This window comes from Aquarana catesbeiana, linkage group LG04, assembly GCF_042186555.1.
Source record: "Aquarana catesbeiana isolate 2022-GZ linkage group LG04, ASM4218655v1, whole genome shotgun sequence".
NCBI lineage: Eukaryota > Metazoa > Chordata > Amphibia > Anura > Ranidae > Aquarana > Aquarana catesbeiana.
The window spans coordinates 407,700,664-407,721,464 of record NC_133327.1 but is presented as its reverse complement, the minus strand read 5'-3'; the positions used below and the strand labels follow the sequence as shown (position 1 = coordinate 407,721,464).

At 40.0% G+C, this 20,801-nt stretch overlaps 1 protein-coding gene across 2 annotated transcripts in view; it reads right to left on the bottom strand.

The window, feature by feature from the left end:
• Positions 1–9,906, bottom strand: part of LOC141140271 (enoyl-[acyl-carrier-protein] reductase, mitochondrial-like) — a 163,700-nt gene extending 153,794 nt beyond the window's left edge. The window contains exon 1 of one of the 2 annotated variants that reach the window (XM_073627253.1): positions 9,665–9,906. In XM_073627253.1, the coding sequence (XP_073483354.1) occupies positions 9,665–9,807 (143 nt within the window). In that variant the 5' untranslated portion in view covers positions 9,808–9,906. The remainder of the gene's footprint in view (positions 1–9,664) is intronic. The other variant, XM_073627254.1, reaches the window with a different exon arrangement.
• Between the last annotated feature and the right edge of the window lie 10,895 nt (positions 9,907–20,801).

The following is a 20,801-nucleotide window of genomic DNA, read 5'->3' as shown; positions in this document are numbered from 1 at the left end:
TTACAGTGTTGTGGCACCACCACCACCCCACCACCAAAGGCCCAATTTTTCTGCCCCTGTTCAACAGGGGCATATAATTACAATTCTTGATATAATATTTTACAGCAGGGCCCGTTCCAGCACCCACCAAGAGTAACTGTGAGGGTTTATATATACAGGCGGTCCTCTACTTTCAAACATCCGACTTACAAACGACTCCTACTTACAAATGGAGGGAGACAACAGGAAGTGAGAGGAAATCTACCCCTAGGAAAGGAAATTCTCCCCTGTAAGAGTTATTATGGGGAAAAGGTGTCTCCACCAATCCTTGTTTCCCTAATAACCCCAAATTTTAAAAATCCAATTGTCATTGGGACAGAAAGTGAGGTGAAATCTTCTGAACAGGGGCACAGACAGCAAAACAAATGTTACAGGGGTGATAACCCTTCCCTATGTTATCTAAAAAACTTAAAAATTGATTTTATGGCTGGAGCTACACTTACAAAATGTACCTGTTCCAAATTGCAAACAGATTCAACTTAAGAACAAACCTACAATCCCTGTCTTGTTTGGACCGCCTGTATACTACTGTTCAGAGTATATAGGGCCTGGGGGCCCCACGTCTTTTCTTTTTTTAATTTGGGTGCAGGGTTCCCCTTAATATCCATACAAGACCCAAAGGGCCTGGTAATGGGCTGGGGGGGTACCCATGCCATTTTTCTCAATAATTTTCATCCATATTGCCGGGACCCAACATTACATTACAGCCGAAAGCAGTTTTAAATTACTTTTATTCCTTTAGGAATGCCATTTTCTGCAGGGACTGTTCTAAACATGGGAAACACACACCACTTTACAGGCATACTATAGTCACCCCCCAGGTATGATATTTAAAGGAATATTTCGCTTTTATTTTTTCACTTTAAGCATTATTAAAATCACTGCTCCTGAAAAAAAAATCAGTTTTTAAAACTTTTTTTTGCATTGATACATGTCCCCTGGGGCAGGACACGGGTCCCCAAACACTTTTTAGGACAATAACTTGCATATTAGCCTTTAAAATTTGCACTTTTAATTTTTCACGTTCAAGTCCCTCAGACTTTAATGGTGTTCGAATGGTCGCGTGAACTTTCGGTCCGTTCACATGTTCGGCTCATCCCTACTAGAAACTCTACTACAGCTGCACAGTATTGTGTACTCTAATATATGAAGGGGAATTGGGGACTTCAAATGAAGCATTTGAAATGTGGAGGTGAGAGTAATAAATATTTTATTTCATAACAACATGAGTAAAAAATAAATTCATATATATACATATAGGCACATGATGTAAACATGATAGCACAAAGGTAGGTATAAATAACTACATGAATCGATATCAATTGATAACATGTACAACAGCAATATGGCCTGCAAGTGCTAAAAGCGGAATGCCCGGCACCCGTGTAAAAAATCGCATGGTATAAATGTAATAAATAATATAGATGACATCATCAGGACGTAATAAGTATCTCTGTAGCATCAAGTATAGCTCAACGCATTTCGTGGATGTTTCTCCACTCATCAGGAGCAGATGCAACAAATTCCTGTGAAGTATACAAATATAATCAACCACACTCTGAATGGAGGGGAATGAAAAAATAGTATTTAAAATTTAAAGAAGTTAACCAAGCACACTCACCAACCCTGGCAGTGAGTGCGGCATGAGGTGCGCGGTACATGGTGGGTCAGAGGCATAGACCACCCCACGGGAGCTGAGGTGGCGTGACATACATTGCCAGCAACGGGTGGTGTAGGAGTGCCTTGGTGTAGGGATAGTCTCCATATTGCATATCTCATTTTGTTCCTCACTATGCACTAGTTCCATTTTTAGATATTGTCAGCCACTTTTCATTATTGGATCAACCCATTATACACACACTTTATATATTTTTAATACTTCTTTTTCGCAGACATACTGGGCGCATATCTATATACTACTCCAAATTCATTACTATATCAAACTATATTATATATACTTTATGTTTGTTCCCAGAGACCTCAGTCTGATGATCTACACCCCAACACTCGTGCTATATGGAGACTATCCCTACACCCAGGCACTCCTACACCACCCGTTGCTGCCAATGTATGTCACACCGCCTCAGCTCCCGTGGGGTGGTCTATGCCTCTGACCACCATGTGCCGCTCGCCTCATGCCACACTCACTGCCAGGGTTGGTGAGTGTGCTTGGTTAACTGCATTAAATTTTAAATACCATTTTTTCATTCCCCTCCATTCAGAGTGTAGTTGATTATATTTGTATACTTCACAGGAATTTGTCGCATCTGCTCCTGATGAGTGGAGAAACATCCACGAAATGCATCGAGCTATACTTGATGCTACAGAGATACTTATTACGTCCTGATGATGTCGTCTATATTATTTATTACATTTATACCATGCGATTTTTTACACGGGTGCCGGGAATTCCGCTTTTAGCACTTGCAGGCCATATTGCTGTTGTACATGTTATCAATTGATATCGATTCATGTAGTGAACATCCACAAAACGCGTCGAGCTATACTTGATGCTACAGGGATACTTATTATGTCCTGATGATGTCATCTATATTATTTATTACATTTATACCATGCGATTTTTTACACGGGTGCCGGGCATGCCGCTTTTAGCACTTGCAGGCCATATTGCTGTTGTACATGTTATCAATTGATTATTATGTATTTATCCTGTTTCATGTAGTTATTTATACATACCTTTGTGCTATCATGTTTACATCATGTGCCTATATGTATATATATGAATTTATCTTTTACTCATGTTGTTATGAAATAAAATATTTATTACTCTCACCTCCACATTTCAACTGCTTCATTTAAAGTCCCAAATTCCCCCTTCTCTACAGTATTGTGTACTCTGTACACCACCAGAAGCGTAGTACAAACTGTACACACTGTATTAGATACTGTGTACACCACCAGAAAAGTAGTAGAGACTGTACTACGGCTGCACTGTATTGTGTACTGTGTACACCACCAGAAGTGTAGTAGAAACTGTGCACACTGTTTTAGATACTGTGTACACTGCCTGCACTGTATTAGCAACTGTACAATAGCTGCACTGTATTGTATACTGTGTACACAACCACAAGTGTAGTAGAAACTGTACACACTGTTGTAGATACTGTGTACACTGCCTGCACTATATAAGAAACTGTACAACAGCTGCACTGTATTGTATTCTGTGTACACCACCAGGAGTGTAGTAAAAACTGTACACATAGTACTAGATACTGTGTATACCACCAGAAAAATAGTAGAAATTGTACTATGGCTGCACTGCATTGTGTACTGTGTACACCACCAGAAGTGTAGTAGAAACTGTACACAGTGTATTAGATACTGTGTACACCACCAGAAAAGTAGTAGAAACTGTACTACGGCTGCACTGTATTGTTTACTGTGTACACCACCAGAAGTGTAGTAGAAACTGTACACCGCCTGCACTGCATTACAACTGTACAATGGCTGCACTGTATTGTATACTGTGTACACCACCATAAGTGTAGTAGAAACTGTACACACTGTTGTAGATACTGTGTACACTGCCTGCACTATATAAGAAACTGTACAACAGCTGCACTGTATTGTATTCTGTGTACACCACCAGGAGTGTAGTAAAAACTGTACACATAGTACTAGATACTGTGTATACCACCGGAAAAATAGTAGAAATTGTACTATGGCTGCACTGCATTGTGTACTGTGTACACCACCAGAAGTGTAGTAGAAACTGTACACAGTGTATTAGATACTGTGTACACCACCAGAAAAGTAGTAGAAACTGTACTACGGCTGCACTGTATTGTTTACTGTGTACACCACCAGAAGTGTAGTAGAAACTGTACACCGCCTGCACTGCATTACAACTGTACAATGGCTGCACTGTATTGTATACTGTGTACACCACCAGAAGTGTAGTAGAAACTGTACCCTGCCTTTGGTCAGTTATGGCTCTCTTAGCAGAGGGCGCTGTGATTGACCAAAGCATGCAGGTCAGGTGCATGCTTTGGTCAGTCATCATACAGCAATCTTGCATTATGGGGCATTTCACGGCACTCAAATTTTGTGCGAACACCCCATAATGTTCGCTCTTCGGCGAACAGGCAAACACCCCATGTTCAATGCGGCGTAGCATGGAGGCGATCAGCCTGTGGCACTGCTGAGGTGTTATGGAAGCCCTGGCTTCTTTGATAGTGGCATTCAGCTCATCTGCATTGTTGGGTCTGGTAGAGGGCTATGCTGACTTTGGACTTAATAAAACACAGTGGACCAAAACCAATAGATGACATGGCTACCCAAATCATCACGGACTGTGGAAAATATTGCATTTCATTTGAAAATCAAGGTCCTAGAGCCTGGAGGAAAAGCGGAGAGGCACATAATCCAAGTTGCATGAGATCCAATGTGAAGTTTCCACAGTCAGTGACGATTTGGGGAGCCATGTCATCTGCTGGTGTTGGTCCACTGTATTTTATCAAGTCCAAAGTCAGCGCAGCCCTCTACCAGGAATTTCTAGAGCATGTCATGCTTCCCTCTGCTAACCAGCTTTATGGAGATGCTGATTTCAATTGGCACCTGCCCACACTGCCAAAAGTACCAATACCTGGCTTAATGATCGTGGTATCACTGTGCTTGATTGGCCAACAAACTTGCCTGACCTAAACCCCAGAGAGAATCTGTGGGGTATGGTCAAGAGGAAGATGAGACACACCAAAAAAAAGGGAAGTGCCCCCAGGTGGGGTTTTCTAGGTAGCAAAAATTTGTAGAATAATACTACATGGATTGAAATATGTTGATCTTTTATTGCTAACAACCATAAAAGTTTGGCAATGGTATTTCTAATAAAAGCTATAGTACAGAAGATATAAAAAGCCAACACAAATGAAGCTGAACTTAGTAATAACACAACATTCATTGTCAAAAATGTTGATGCACAAATTCTGACGCGTTTCGACCTAACATGGTCATCTTCATAGGATTAGTGTGCTGTGGAGAAATTTATATATAATAAGGTTCATAGCTATAAACATAATAGCATTGGCAAAAACATCTAATTGTGTGAATTACCAATCACGATGTATTAAGGGGAGATTGTCCTCTAAAAAGCCTTTCACTCGGTCCCACCAAGAGATCCCGGCCGACCGACACTCCAGAGAGGGAGCCTTCTGCCTTCGGGTACATCTTTCTGTTTTTATCATTTACATATGCGCCATTCCCTATGGCGATTAGTTGCTTACAACACAAACAACTAGATTACACAAATTTAAACATTGATGCTTTTTTGATGCATGGAGACGTTGGACATTGGAGCTGCCACTTATTAGCACGCAGCCCTTAAATATTTTCTATATATGCAATTATCTATGTATTAATATAACCTTTATTGACCATACCTGTTTGTGATTGACTTATGTGTTAGATATAAAACGTTGCACATGGCTGTGTTTTGTATATATCTCCTGTTCCTCTTGCTCATCCAGGTCCCACTCCATGATTCCCCTGCCTGCCGATGACCATGATGGTGGGGCCACTCGCCATAGCACGTCTTCCTGGCAGGGTGGGGAGGCATAGGGCCTTGTGCTTCCACATCACACCCACTAGGTGGCAGAGCATCCACTTCTTGCCACCTGGAGTGCTATTTCACTGTCAGCGGCATTCCGGACTACTTCTGGACTTCGTGACAATGTCTGCGCACACGCGTCTTATCATGCGTGCTTGCAACGGCATGACGTCTCGCAATTGCGGCGGAAGTAGTGGTCGCACCAGGACTTCCGTTCTCTGGAATGCCGGGGGAGTCACACTAGGAACGCCATTGTTTACGGCGTCATCCCCACCTGGGGTGGTTGTGGGCGGGGCTTTTCAGCACCTGGGGCTTGTCTAGGAGTCAATTGTTGTATAATCTCCATACTATATAAACTTTTGGAATAGTTGATGGATCACTAGATGATCCCCAACCTTCCATCTGGACGGCCATCAATTTGCGAGCACCCTGCATAGGTAAAAAAATACAATTACTTACAATTTATCAGGTTGGATCTCGTTGTGCATTTTGCAAAGCGGGCTCCATAGTCTACTCTATTATCTCTTTTATTGTTACAATACAGATATGTTAGTCTTTTAGGCTCATAATTCCATCTATGACTGAGAACCTTTTTGGAATCTCAAATCGAGATTTCCGCTCAAATATAGGCAAATTTTTCTTTTTATCACCAATTATTGACTCTTTCCTATTTCACCATATTTTTTTAGGCTAGTCCGATACCAGCACCTCGCTCACTTTTACAATCTTCACTTTACATCTATCCCCCTTTCCACTATAATTTTTTTGTCACTTTCCCTATCCACTTCTCCACTTTTGTTTCATCACTTTATCTCACTTGCCAACTCATATGTATTGCTCCCTTTTTGTTTTTTGCTTTGTTTTTATGTTGCTTTTGCTGTGATGTGTTCATTTCCCCTTTCTTTTTGCTGTCTCTTCTTCTTTTCTTCCTTCCTTGGGGGTATCTTATATGCCCAACACTTATGCTGCACCTCACTTCTCATTTTCACTTTTCTCTCTCTTTTTCTTCACTTCATCACCCTTTTCTCCCAGTCACACACCTTCACCTTTTTATTACTGATTTACGTTCATTTAACATTTGCACTTGTTCACCACTTTTTCCTCTTCCTTCTCTTTTGTCATCTCTCCACACGCTCATCACACATTCCCTTTCTACGCACCTGCATCATTTTTTCACTAGACCACTTTTCTATCACATTCATGGTTTAATTGGACGCATCCAACGATGCGATTTTAAAGCAATTCTAAAAAATATTTACAATTACACATACATTCCCTTATTTTACCTTTCAATTCCAACATTACAAATACTTATATGCAGGCTTGTCTCCAAAAACATATGAGAGTCCCTCCACAACTTTTAATACTATTGTCAACAAACCTAGGGATTTTTCCATTTGTTTAAAATTGATATATCCTACAACATGACCCCTCGATATTTGACCATAGGTGCGATGGCTCCGTCCCCGCATGCTGCCCCAGTGTGGGGGTTCTTCCATAAGTGTGACTCCTCGTAAGCCGCGCATGGGTGATTGGGCTCTCCCTCTGGAGTGTCGGTCGGCCGGGATCTCCTGGTGGGACCGAGTGAAAGGCTTTTTAGAGGACCTCAGGTCTATGAGAATTTCCTCAATACATCGTGATTGGTAATTACACATTTAGATGTTTTTGCCAATACTATTATGTTTATAACTATGAACCTTATTATATATAAATTTCTCCACAGCACACTAATCCTCTGAAGATGACCATGTTAAGTCGAAACGCATCAGGATTTGTGCATCAGCATTTTTGACAATGAATGTTGTGTTATTACTATGTTCAGCCTCATTTGTGTTAGCTTTTTATATCTTCTGTACTATAGCTTTTATTAGAAATACCATTGCCAAACATTTATGGTTGTTATCAATAAAGATCAACATATTTCAATCCATGTAGTCTTATTCTACAAATTTTTGCTTCCTAGAAAACCCCACCTGGGGGACAGTTCCCTTTTTTTGACATTATTCGGGGTGTGCAGCATTCCTCTCCTCTCCTATGGGTGTCTTTCCCTTCTACAGATGAGAGACACCAGACCCAACAATGCAGATGAGCTGAAAGTCACTATCAAAGAAACCTCAACAATGCCACAGGCTGATCACATCCAAGCCACGCTGCATCAATACAGTAATACATGCAAAAGGAGCCCTGACCAAGTATTGAGTGCAAACTATACTGTACAGGGACATACTTTTCAGTAAGCCAACATTTCTGTATAAAAAATCCTTATTTTTATTGGTCTTATGTAATATTCTATTTTTTCTGAGATACTGAATTTTGGGTTTTCACTAGCTGTAAGCCATAATCATCAACATTAAAAGAAAGAAATGCTTGCATCTATGTAAAATATGAGTTTCCCTTTTTGAATTGAATTACTAAATTTAATGAACTGAGATTCAAATTTTGAGATGCACCTGTGTGTATGTATATATATATATATATATATATATATATATATATATATATATATATGTTGTATTAAAAAGTAGCCTGGAGTGTTGAATTTGGCAAAAAGGCCTCAAAGGTTTGCAAGCTGCATGGGCAAAGTTACAGCTGCCTTCAATATCTGTAATGCCACGTACACATGAGCGGACTTTTCTACCAGACTGGTCCGACAAACCGAATCCGGCGGACAATCTGACTGTGTGTGGGCTCCATGGGACCTGCAGCGAACTTTATCGGTCGAAAATCTGACAGACTTTAGATTTGGAACATGTTTCAAATCTTTCCGACGGACTCGAGTCCGGTCGAAAAATCCGCTTGTCTGTATGCTAGTTCAACAGACGAAAACCCACACTAGGGCAGCTATTGGCTACTGGCTATCAACTTCCTTATTTTAGTCCGGTCGTATGTCATCACGTACGAATCCATCGGACTTTGGTGTGATCGTGTGTAGGCAAGTCCGTTCGTTCAAAAGTCCGTCAGAAGTCCGTTGAAAGTCCGTCGAAATTCCGTCGAAAAGACCGTCGACCAGTCCGGTCCAAAAGTCTGCCCGTGTGTACGCGGCATAACTCTTGTGTGTCTTTTAACTTTGCTTGTGGTCAGTCAATTCCTCAAAGAGTTGCTGCTTGGATATATTTAAACAAGATAATTGAGTCACCACAAGATAGTCTTTTCCCTTGTTCTGTAAGATTATTAAATAAGTAACATTTTCTATCCTTTTTTTTAATTAAAATGCCTTTAAACCTTTTCCAAAACTCCAATGTCCACTTTAGAATGTGAACTCTTATGCCGCGTACACACGACCGGTTTTTCCGTCAGAATAAACTCTGATGATTTTTCCAACGGAGTTCCACTGAAACGGACTTGCCTACACACGATCACACCAAAATCCGATCGTTTAGAATGCAATGACGTACGACGGGACTAGAAAAAGGAAGTTCAATAGCCAATAGCTGCCCTTGTGTAATTTTTGGTCCGTCGGAATAGCATACAGACGAACAGTTTTCCCGATAGGAATTGATTCCGTCGGAAAGATTTAAAACATGTTCTATTTCTAGGTCCGTCAGAATTTTTGAAAGAAAAAGTCCGATGAAGCCCACACACGAGCGGAATATCCGATGGAATGATTCCGTCGGACCTTTTCTTCCGGAAAGTCCGGTCATGTGTACGCGGCATTACAAGTGATTTATTAACATTGGGCATTTTTATCTCCCATGTAAAATGTCTCAAGATTGTGTGTGCCGTTGAATTGCACTGCTAAGCTTACTGTTGTATTCCCAAGACTTTCTTCAGCTCAAAATTAAACTACTGTTTTCAAGGCAGTGATATACTTTGGGCACATAGCTTTATATATTTCAACATTCAGTTTTATTTGCCATTTTACTGCCCATGTTGTCATTTTGTTAAAAACTTTTTGTAATATGTCCTACTGACTTTTAAGAACAAAGATTTGTTCTACTTTTTCTACAATACCATTATTAAATGTGTTAAAAAGAACTGTCCCAAACCCATTGCTGTACTTATGGACTTACAGTTTTACTCAGATCATCTGCTCAGATAAACGTGTCTCATATACATACTTACTTTAAGACATCAGCATAAGGACCGTGTCTCCGGTAGATAAGAGCTTCACATGATGTCTGGTAGGACCGCTGTTCAATGATTTTCCAGGCATTGCAATGGCACACAGGGGTTCTTCTAGACAGAAGTGGTCTGAAGACAAACATTCCTCTCAATGTTCTCTATAGGAAAGCTGCATCAGTTTATACAAATAGAGAAGCGATGCTTATGTGTATGCCTGTATTACTGTGTGAATTAAGCACTCTGTAAGTGTGGCTTTAAGCACATACTACCGGTAGTAGTACATCATTACTCAAGAATGGTTTCCTTGAAACTGTTGCAATCAGAATTTTGTAAATGTGTAAATGTGTTTCCTCACAACATTCCTCCTATATTTATTTAGTTCAAGAATATTATATCATTGTGAAAAGAAATAAGGAAGATAAAATTTCAACTCTCAAAAGCAAAATAATTATTCCTAAATAAGCTTTAGAATAAACTCAAAAACTCTATTGAATTGCAGCTTACTAATCCTTAAATTTAGAGGCTGTATATGGTTTTTTCTTTAGCTTTTTTGCCTTTATTTTTACCTGCTGATAAATCGTTAACACACTTCAAGTCTTATGCCTTGTACACGCGATCAGACATTCTGACAACAAAATCCATGTTTTTTTTCCGACGCATGTTGGCTCAAACTTGTCTTGCATACACACGGTCACACAAAGTTGGTCGGAAATTCCGAACGTCAAGAACACGGTGACGAACCACACGTACGACGAACTGAGAAAAATGAAGTTCAATAGCCAGTGCGGCTCTTCTGCTTAATTCTGAGCATGTGTAGCACTTTGTTCATCGGAATTGTGTACACACGATCGGAATTTACGCAAACTGATCTTTTTTTCCGGAAAATTTGAGAACCAGATCTCAAATTTTGTGTGATGGAAATTCCGATGGAAACTGTCCGATGGAGCCTACACACGGTTGGAATTTCCAACAAAAGGCTCCCATCGAACATTTTCCGTCGGAAAATCCGACCGTGTGTACGGGGCATTAGGGTATCTACAATCACTCCTCCAATATATTTATGGAGAAGACCCTTAGGCTGCAGTATTGTCAACCTATGGAGAGGGATGTATTAGATGGACTAGTAGATTTATATGGAGTTTGCCTAGATGAATAACAAATTAAAGACTAACTTGAGTCTTTTCAAGCAGTTACAGTAATGCCGCGGACACACGATTGGAAATTCGACCAGCAAAAGACCAATGAGAGCTTTTGGTCGGAAAATGCGACTATGTGTATGCTCCATCAGACTTTTTCTGACTGAATTCCAGGCAGCAAAAGACTGAGAGCATGTTCTCAATTTTTCGGTCGGAAAAAGTTCCGATCGGAAATTCTGATCGTCTGTAGTAATTCCGACGCATGCTCGGAAACAATTCGACGCATGCTCGGAAGCGTTGAACTTCATTTTCTCGGCTCATCGTAGTGTTGTACATCACCGCGTTCTTGACAGTCGAAAGTTCAGCAAACTTTTGTGTGACCGTGTGTATGCAAGCCAAGCTTGAGCAGAATTCCATTGGAAAAACCATACAAGATTTTTCTGACGGAAAAGCCGCTCGTGTGTACGCGGCATAAGAGGTTTTTTTTTACCTTTTTTGATAGACATTTGTACATGCACATTGAAGTTCATCCATTCCAGCACCAAGGTGAGCTCAGAATGTTCTAAAGAAGAATGCAAACAGGCGGGTAAGGTTGTTTCATTTCAGAAGAGACATAGCATTTCTCTCCTGCAGTAAAGAGCCTGCCTGCTCACAGTTATTATTTTTTTCCCTTTAGTCCCACCTTAAGGCCTCATTCACACCATATGCGGAGATGTCAGTTTTTCTGCATGTGTTCTGCAAGGGCACAAAAAAACGATTATTTTCTATGTGCTCTGTTCACACCACAACACTGGTATCACGTGTGGATTTTTTCCACACAGGAATTTGCAACGTGTATGCAGCTTTCTGCATGGTAAGAAACTGACATGCATGAAAACTGATATCAACATGCATGAAAACTGATGTCTCTGCAAGTGAAATCTGCAGGGTCCTCCCATCAGTTTTCATGCATGTATGGCGTGAACGAGCCCTAAATAGCTTATATGAACCATCTAACTGTTACTTTTGCAAGACAGCCTGGTCTGTTAAAGGATGCTGAAGAAATAACAGACCTACTGGCAGTATCAGCAGGTGATAAAACTATGTTATAAGGGATCCTGGGGCCCGTTCACACCATAAGTGCATGAAAACTGATGGAAACTGATGGGAAATACCCTCAGATTTCACTTGCAGAGACATGAGTTTACATCAGTTTTCATGCACGTTTCAGTGAGTTTTTATACACGTTGACATCAGTTTTCATGCGCATCAGTTATGTGCCCTGTTCTCACCAATGTTGATGTAATGTCAGTTTTTTTCCTGTGCAGAAAACTGCATACACGTTGCAGATTGCTGCACAGAAAAAAAAATCTGCAGGTCATACCAGTGTTGTGGTGTTAACAGGGCACATAGAGAACAATTTTTTTTGTGCCTTTGTAGAACGCTTGCAGAAAAACTGATGTCTCTGTACCATGGTGTGAAGGAGGCCTTAGAAAAAAAGACTGCTGTGCAGTGGCGGCCCGATCATAAGGGGCGCAGGGGCACCACCCTCCATCGATGCGTCTGACCCCTAATCTACATGCGGGGCACTGAATACATGGATTCCAATGGGTTTTTTTTTTTAAGCACATGATTAGAGTCGCCACTGCTGCTGTGGTAATGCTATCGACAGACATCATATGTGGCATTGTTGATTTTTCCCCAGTTCCACTTAAACTAACACATGGCTATGCTTGTTTAACTTCTTGCTGCCCATGTAATGCATATGTGCTGCTGCAAAGAGGGTGGGCTTAAATGCCCACATGCGGGACATATGCATGCATGGGCAGCAGAACTTTCTTTGATGAGAACATGCTCACTGTGTGTTAAAGACAGCTCTCAGCCCATACTAATGATCAGAAGCCAGCTAAACCAGCTCTTGATCATGTGACCACTATGACAGCCAGTCACAGCGGTCATTTAACTGAACAATCTTTCAGGGGTGTTCAAACCCTGGTAAATAGGTGGTAGGAAGGAGTTAAATTGCATAACTGAGCAACTTGGATGAATTAACTATAGTATGAATTTTACTATTGGCAGCCATAAGTTTACATTGAAGTACACAGAAAATGCAACATCATAATGTTGTTTTAAATTTGAGTGCATATCATTTCAATAAAAAAAGTCAAGCAGTTTATAAGTGTATTCAACCATTGGTGATTATTCTTCTCTTTTGGCTGGAGTGACATCCTTGATGTGGTGTGATGAACCATGTTAAGAGGTCCCTGACATCCCATCTACACATTTTGATTGCATTTTCAGAAGAGGCAATTTCCATGACTGACCTTGAGTGGAGTGGTTAAGCACTGTAGACTTATGTTATATACAGTATCTCACAAAAGTGAGTACACCCCTCACATTTTTTAAACTATTTTATTATATCTTTTAATGTGACAACACTGAAGAAATGACACTTTGCTCCAATGTAAAGTAGTGAGTGTGCAGCTTGTATAAGGGTGTAAATTTGCTGTCCCCTCAAAATAACTCAACAGACACCCATTAATGTCTAAACCGCTGGCAACAAAAGTGAGTGCATCCCTAAGTGAAAATGTTAAAATGGGGCCCAATTAGCCATTTTCCCTCCCGGGTGTCATGTGACTCGTTAGTGTTACAAGGTCTCAGGTGTGAAAGAAGTTGAGTGCATATGCTCAGCGTCATATCCAGAGGTTGTCTTTGGGAAATAGACGTATGAGTTCTGCTAGCATTGCTGCAGAGGTTGAAGGGTGGGGGGTCAGCCTGTCAGTGCTCAGACCGTATGCCGCACACTGCATCAAATTGGTCTGCATGGCTGTGATGGCAGAAGGAAGCCTCTTCTAAAGATAATGTCCGCAAACAGTTTGCCAAAGACAAGCAGACTAATGGGTTACTGGAAACATGTCCTGTGGTCTGATAAGACCAAGATAAACTTATTTTGTTCAGATGGTGTCAAGCGTGTGTTGCGGCAACCAGGTGAGGAGGAGTACAAAGACAAATGTGTCTTGCCTACAGTCAAGCATGGTAGTGGGAGTGTTATGGTCTGGGGCTGAATGTTCATTGAGGGAACCATGAATGCCAACATGTACTGTGACATACTGAAGCAGAGCATGATCCCCTCTCTTTGGAGACTGGGCCGCAGGGCAGTATTCCAACATGATAATGACCCCAAACAAACCTCCAAGACAACCACTGCCTTGTTAAAGAAGCCAAGGGTAAGGGTGATGGACTGGCCAAGCATTTCTCCAGACCTAAACCCTATTGAGCATCTGTGGGGCATCCTTGAACAGAAGGTGGAGGAGCGAAAGGTCTCTAACATCCACCAGCTCCGTGATGTTATCATGGAGCAATGAAAGAGGACTCCAGTGGCAACCTGTGAAGCTCTGGTGAACTCCATGCCCAAGAGGGTTAAGGCAGTGCTGGAAAATAATGGTGGCCACACAAAATATTGACACTTTGGGCTCAATTTGGACATTTTGACTTAGGGGTGTACTCACTTTTGTTGCCAGTGGTTTAGACATTAATGGCTGTGCGTTGAGTTATTTTGAGGGGACAGCAAATTGACACTGTCATACAAGCTGTAAACTCACTACTTTACGTTGTAGCAAAGTATCATTTCTTTAGTGTTGTCACATGAAAAGATATAATAAAATATTTACAAAAATGTGAGGGGTATACTCACTTTTGTGAGATACTGTATATATTATATGGGCCCACTCATTGAGGTGAACATATAGTGTGCACGGTGATGCACATAAACACACCTCCGAGGAGTTTAATTTGTTTATTTTGGTTATTTGTATGTACAGCACTGGAGTTTGAAGGTGACTATTATTATTTTTTTTTTATATATATTGATTATCAAATTACATTTGAAATATTACACACTATATATATATATATGTACAAATAATTAATATTTGTGTTTTTGGTGAATAGCACATAATTTATTACACTGATAGATATAGAACATCACGTGTTATATATAGATGTGGGAACACTGTGTTAGCAGCAGCATTAAGTAGTATAAGGGAAGGAAGTGGAGGAAGGAAGTATAAGGGAAGGAAGTATGATCTTGTTATATTTCTGTTAAGCATAACTGCAATATACAGCAAAATGTCCAGTTCTGCTGCAGGCTTATAACCTCTTTACTCTTCTGACAATGGGTGTAAGCTTACAGCGGCCAGCACTACAGGAATGTTAGTTAAATGGCATCGGACAGTTCTACTGTGAATGTGAAATAACATTTCTTTTCTTTTTTTTTTTTTTTGTTACATGTGCATCGTTGTTTGCTTGCCTTTAAATAATTTTGTCCATTTTTCAATCCAAAACTAGGTGATGCTCTGTATGGCTGGACCCACCCTCATTTCAGTATGTCCTTAGTTTCTGTTCTGAGCATATATAATTGCTGGAGCTAGACACAGTGGGGTTGATTTCCTAAAACTGGAGAGTGCAAAATCTGTTGCAGTTCTACATAGAAACCAATCAGCTTTCAGTTTTTTTTGTCAAAGCTTAAGTGAACAAGCTGAAGTTAGAAGCTGATTGGCTACCATGCACAGCTACACCAGATTTTGCACTCTCAAGTTTTAGTAAGGGCCCTTTCACATGTCTAATCAGGTTCGCCTGTCAGTTTTTCAGGTGGACCTGATTGGACCCTCCAAATCCCTCATATGGAGCTGCGGATGTCAGCGGTGACATGTCTTCTGACATCTGCCACTATCCGATCCTGTCCGCATAATCCAGATGGATGGTGGTCTTATTTGCCATCTGTCTGGCGGATCGGATATGATCAGATGAAAATGGACAGGCAGTTCGTTTTCACCCAATTTCCCAATAGAGGAGAATGGGATTGTGTCTGTCTCTGCTCTGCACAGTGAGCAGAGACAGACCTGTCATCCACCTACTCAGTGGGAATCAGTTGAGCGATCCCCCGCTGAGCAAGCAGATTCCGCAAAAGGGAGGCACCCATGTGAAAGGGGCCTAAATCAACCCAGCTGTGATTTTTTTTTTTACCTATCTGATGTTCACCTGTGAGAATCTGAACAACTTTCCAATTAAAGATTTCTACAATCTGCAAGATGTCATTTGGATCGAGCCACTGTCTGCCAATGCTACTGAGATAGTAAGTTATAGCTATCTGACCACAACTGGATCAATTATAGAGATCACATTTGCAATTCTTAGATTGGGGAAGCAGAATATAACTCATCATTTTACCTGCACTGACATTTCATATTCTTTGCATTAGTATGTCTGCTTACCTTCCAATGTTATTTTTTATTTTTATTATTTTTTTTTTTACTAGACTTTCACTTTTACTTACAGAACAACCGATTTTTTGGGTTCAGAATGGAGGTTAGTAATGTATGAAAATGGTGTACATAGATTCAGATGGTGCACATAAAGGTGTACACAGGCAGCAGGTCTTCACCACCAGAGTGAAATTTCGACGCAAAATGGTATCTAGTACTGGTCAAACCTGAAAAGTGTTGGCCAGTACATGCCAAATTTAGATGTGCATAATTAAGCATTATTGTCAAGACTATTGCCAGAAGACAAATGTAGCTAGATGCCAAGTACACATGGTGCCCAGTTCCTTTACAGTTGGAAAATAGTCACATATTAAATCATCAGTACAATCTTTAGTTTAGCCAGGGTTATGCAGACATGTAAATACATGATACTTCTCTTTCTCCTTTTTAATTCTCACTATTTGCCGTGTATGTCAGGCTGCTCCCTTCCCTAGAAAAGAAACAGGGAACTCCTTAATAGTTTTTAGCCTTATTAGTCATACGATGGTTTTTACTAGTATTATTTTTATTTTTATTTTTTATTTTTTTTTGTTTTATCATTTCTTTTGCCATGTACTCTATCCCACACATTTACAATATTTATAAAATATGGGCATCAGTCGTGTGGAATAGTTGTTTTAAATGTATTTGTTTATATATATAATATATATATATATATATATATATATATATATATATATATATATATATATATATATATATATATAGTTTTACCATGTAATATCTGGATTGTATTCGGCTGGTTTTGTCATTGCTGCTATAAATACTTATCCTTTTACCACTAGGAGGCGCCTAGTGATGGTTCTAAAGTAATTAGGTCTTGAACATATTGGCGTTAGGTTTATTCCACACCACCAGGTGGCGCCTGATGTTCATTATTTTTACCCTGGTGGTGAAAATATGAAGTTTTAGTTTTGATTGAGCCATTGTCTGATAGCTGATTGCACTCTCTGATTGGCCGCAATGACACCTCCACCCGGGATTTAAGACATGTGGTGTATCAAAATGGCAGGGCCTCAGATGACGTCTGTGTGATGAAACGCATAAGGCAGGACTAACTTGATATGTAATACGTCATATCCGGTATTTCTGGTTTTTGCAATACGATCTGTGGAACGCACGCTCGAAACGAGTAGAGCGTTGCTTCTGCGTTCCGGTCGGAGAGTGTTAGAGCATTGGAGATCTCTCTCCCCTTTTTTAATTTGTTAATTTTTAAATCTAAATAAAAGAAGCATTACAGAGTTACGCTATGTGGATTGTTTCTGCTTTTCTATGACAAATCTATGTGGATACCTGGCTGGAGATTACGCTGCAGAGGGGAGGCTGTAGGAGTTTTTTCTTCTTTTTTCACTCGTGGATGGGCTTTCACTCTGGTGTTGTGAACGAAGGGAATATCCTAGCAGAAGAGCACCAGGACCGGGAGTGTACTACTTCTACTATGCGCTTGTACCCTTGCAGGGGTGAAGCACTCTGGTGAGTGAAAACACAAGAGAGGAGCACAGTCACCACTGCCAGCACGTTTTTTGTCACCATCTGGATAAAGCACTTGTCACTTTTTATGGACACGGTTTGCATTTTTTGATTTTTGTTTTTTGTTTTTCTGATTTTAATTCCTCTCATGAAATGGACATATTGTGGTTATATAAATCACCATCAGGTTCATAGTTGGTTATCATTAACAGCATTTGCTGTAGTCACTTTATATTAATTTGTAAGTTTTTTAGCACATGTCACTTTTCATTTATTTTATATGACAAATGAGTATTTCACTAGTGCTGATTGATGCATTTTTACTAGCACTGGTTGATCTTATATATATTTTTATTGTTAAATATATGTCACTTCACTTTTTATCCTTAATAATATTTTCATGGGATTATTTGCTAGCACATGTCACTTTACACTAATATACAATTTACTAATGGAAGCAGGGTCTTTTTTCCCTTGTTGGATACACACAGGCTTTTCACACTAAGCAAGTTTTTTTTTTACATGTTTTTTTTCACATAGAACAGTGCCAACCCCGTATTGAGTCCCTTTTTCTGTTTGGATTTCACCTAGCTGAAATCTTCTTGCAGGGAGGCAGCAGTTCTTATAATCCTAAGCGCGGATTTTTATATTTTTTATTTTTTATTCGCTGTCTGCCAGTGCCGCTGAGATAGTAAGTTATAGCTATCTCACCAGAACTGGATCAATTATAGAGATCACATTTGCAATCCTTAGATTGGAGAAGCAGAACATAACTCATCATTTTACCTCCACTGGCATTTCATATTCTTTGCATTAGTATGTCAGCTTACCTTCCAATGTTATTTTTTTATTTTTATTTATTTTTTTTTACTAGACTTTCACTTTTACTTACAGAACAACACATTTTTTGGGTTCAGAATGGAGGTTAGTAATGTATGAAAATGGTGTACATAGATTCAGATGGTGCACATAAAGGTGTACACAGGCAGCAGGTCTTCACCACCAGAGTGAAATTTCCACGCAAAATGGTATCTAGTACTGGTCAAACCTGTTGTGTTGGCCAGTACATGCCAAATTTAGATGTGCATAATTAAGCATTATTATTAAGACTATTGCCAGGAGACAAATGTAGCTAGATGCCAAGTACACATGGTGCCCAGTTCCTTTACAGTTGGAAAACAGTCACATATTAAATCATCAGTACAATCTTTAGTTTAGCCAGGATCCAAAAAATATGTTCTTATGGAAGGTATGCTGCAGCCAAATCAATCTGTTTCATACTCCATCAGGAAGAATTTTTAGTTGAATTCTTGAAGCTGGAAAGGAAATATTAATGTCCAGTTTGTACACTGTCTAGTACCTTGCTCAGCATAACCAGTACATGACCAATGATACATTAACTTGTCCACTGCTAACTTTTTTTTTTCTTTTTTTAGTATTGACATACAGTATCTGTACAAAAACTGCAGGGCAAAAAAGTCCAAACACTAAACCTGATGATTTGCCGAAGCACCAGCTTTTTTAAAGTCAAATGTTTTGCTTAGACTTTATTTTGCCACGCATATATAGCATTTGGAGCTGGACAATCTAAATATGCATATGTTTGCATAGTCATACTGAGGAATCTGTGTGTTTAAGCCATTTCACACATTGGGTTTGCAGCTTGTGCAAAAAGCGGATTCACAGAACAGGCATCATGGAAATGTGAACCAGAATGCTTTTTTTTTGTAAACATTGCTGCTAGTGTGTAAGGAGCCTTATTGAAAAGAATATTCTGTCAATACTACAATAAATGACAATTTTGTTCTCAACAAAAATGCTGCTACAAATGTAAATTCAATGTTAGTAATGATGATTTGCATATGGGTATATTGGGGCTGCTTTACTAAAGGCACATAGGCTGTTCACTTTGCAAGGGTATTTTCACTTTGCCTTTCAGGGCAATCCCCTAACCTAGTGAATGAGGTGAATCCCTGCTAACTTCCATCAACCAATCATGTTCAAGCATATATACAGTTTTTTTTTTTACTTGCACATACTTGGGTATTCTTTGACTGTGCAGTTCCATTTTCCCTATCAGGATAGGTAAAATCACCCATAATAATATTCTCGCCCTACTTCCCAGACATTTCAGTCTGTGAAATAAGCTGATAATCTTCCTCATCTTTTATAATGGGGGCCTATAACACACACAAACAAGTGGTTACTGCCCCCACCTGTAACTGGTCACTGCAGCAAGGAGCATTGGAAAGGCAACGCATATAAAAAAACAAAGAAATTTTGGTCGGTAAGTTGAGCTTAGAAATGTCTTTGTTTTTTATATGCTTTGCCTTTCCAATGCTCCTTGGTGCAGTGACCAGTTGCAGGGGGGCAGTAACCACTTGTTTGTACTATTAATTATATTGGCCAGGCAACGCACTGACACTTTTGCTGTCATAGTGCTATGCTGGGTGTTCAGTGTGCCTTTGTACCTTTAAAGAGGGGTGGGCTCCCTCCAGGTTATCTGCCCTACACCTGTCCATCTAAATGCATTTTCTTCCATTGTTGGGGGCTCACAGAAATTAGAGTTTAGGTCTACAGAAAATGGGGTGCCTTGCCAGGGCTCTGTGGCGTACGCATGGATTTGCAAAAGTGTGCAACTAAACCCCTGTTTTTAACGCATACTGTTGGACAGGCCTATAACACACCGCTAGAAGTAATCCACTATTTGCTGCACTCTTATTGAGCTCCAGCCATAATAACTCTGCACCATCACAGTTCTTGCTTGTAATATATCATCTCTCAAACTCACTTTCAGATCACTCTTCACATACATACATACCCCTCTACCATTTCTGCCAATTCTGTCCCTCCAAAATATAAGGTACCCCTCGATATTTGCAGTCCAGTCATGTGAGTTGTTCAACCAGGTTTCAGATATTCCCACAAAGTCAAAGTGCTCTTTGAATAACAGAAGTTCTAGTTCATCAATCTTGTTTGCCAGGCTTCCTGCATTTGTGAACATAACCTTTAATTTTGTATTAGCATTTGATATTCTACTATCATTCATTTTCAGCTATAATTGAATAGCACTACTCTGCAATTTCTCTGCCTTCTATTTTGAGTCTTGCTTCTCCCCACTATTCCCCCCCCCCCATATTCCATTCCCCCTTAGACTCTTGCTCTATGGCATTGTTTTTTCTGTTCTCTGTGGCGTAGGGATTTGATTTAGCTGTTTGTATAGGTGTA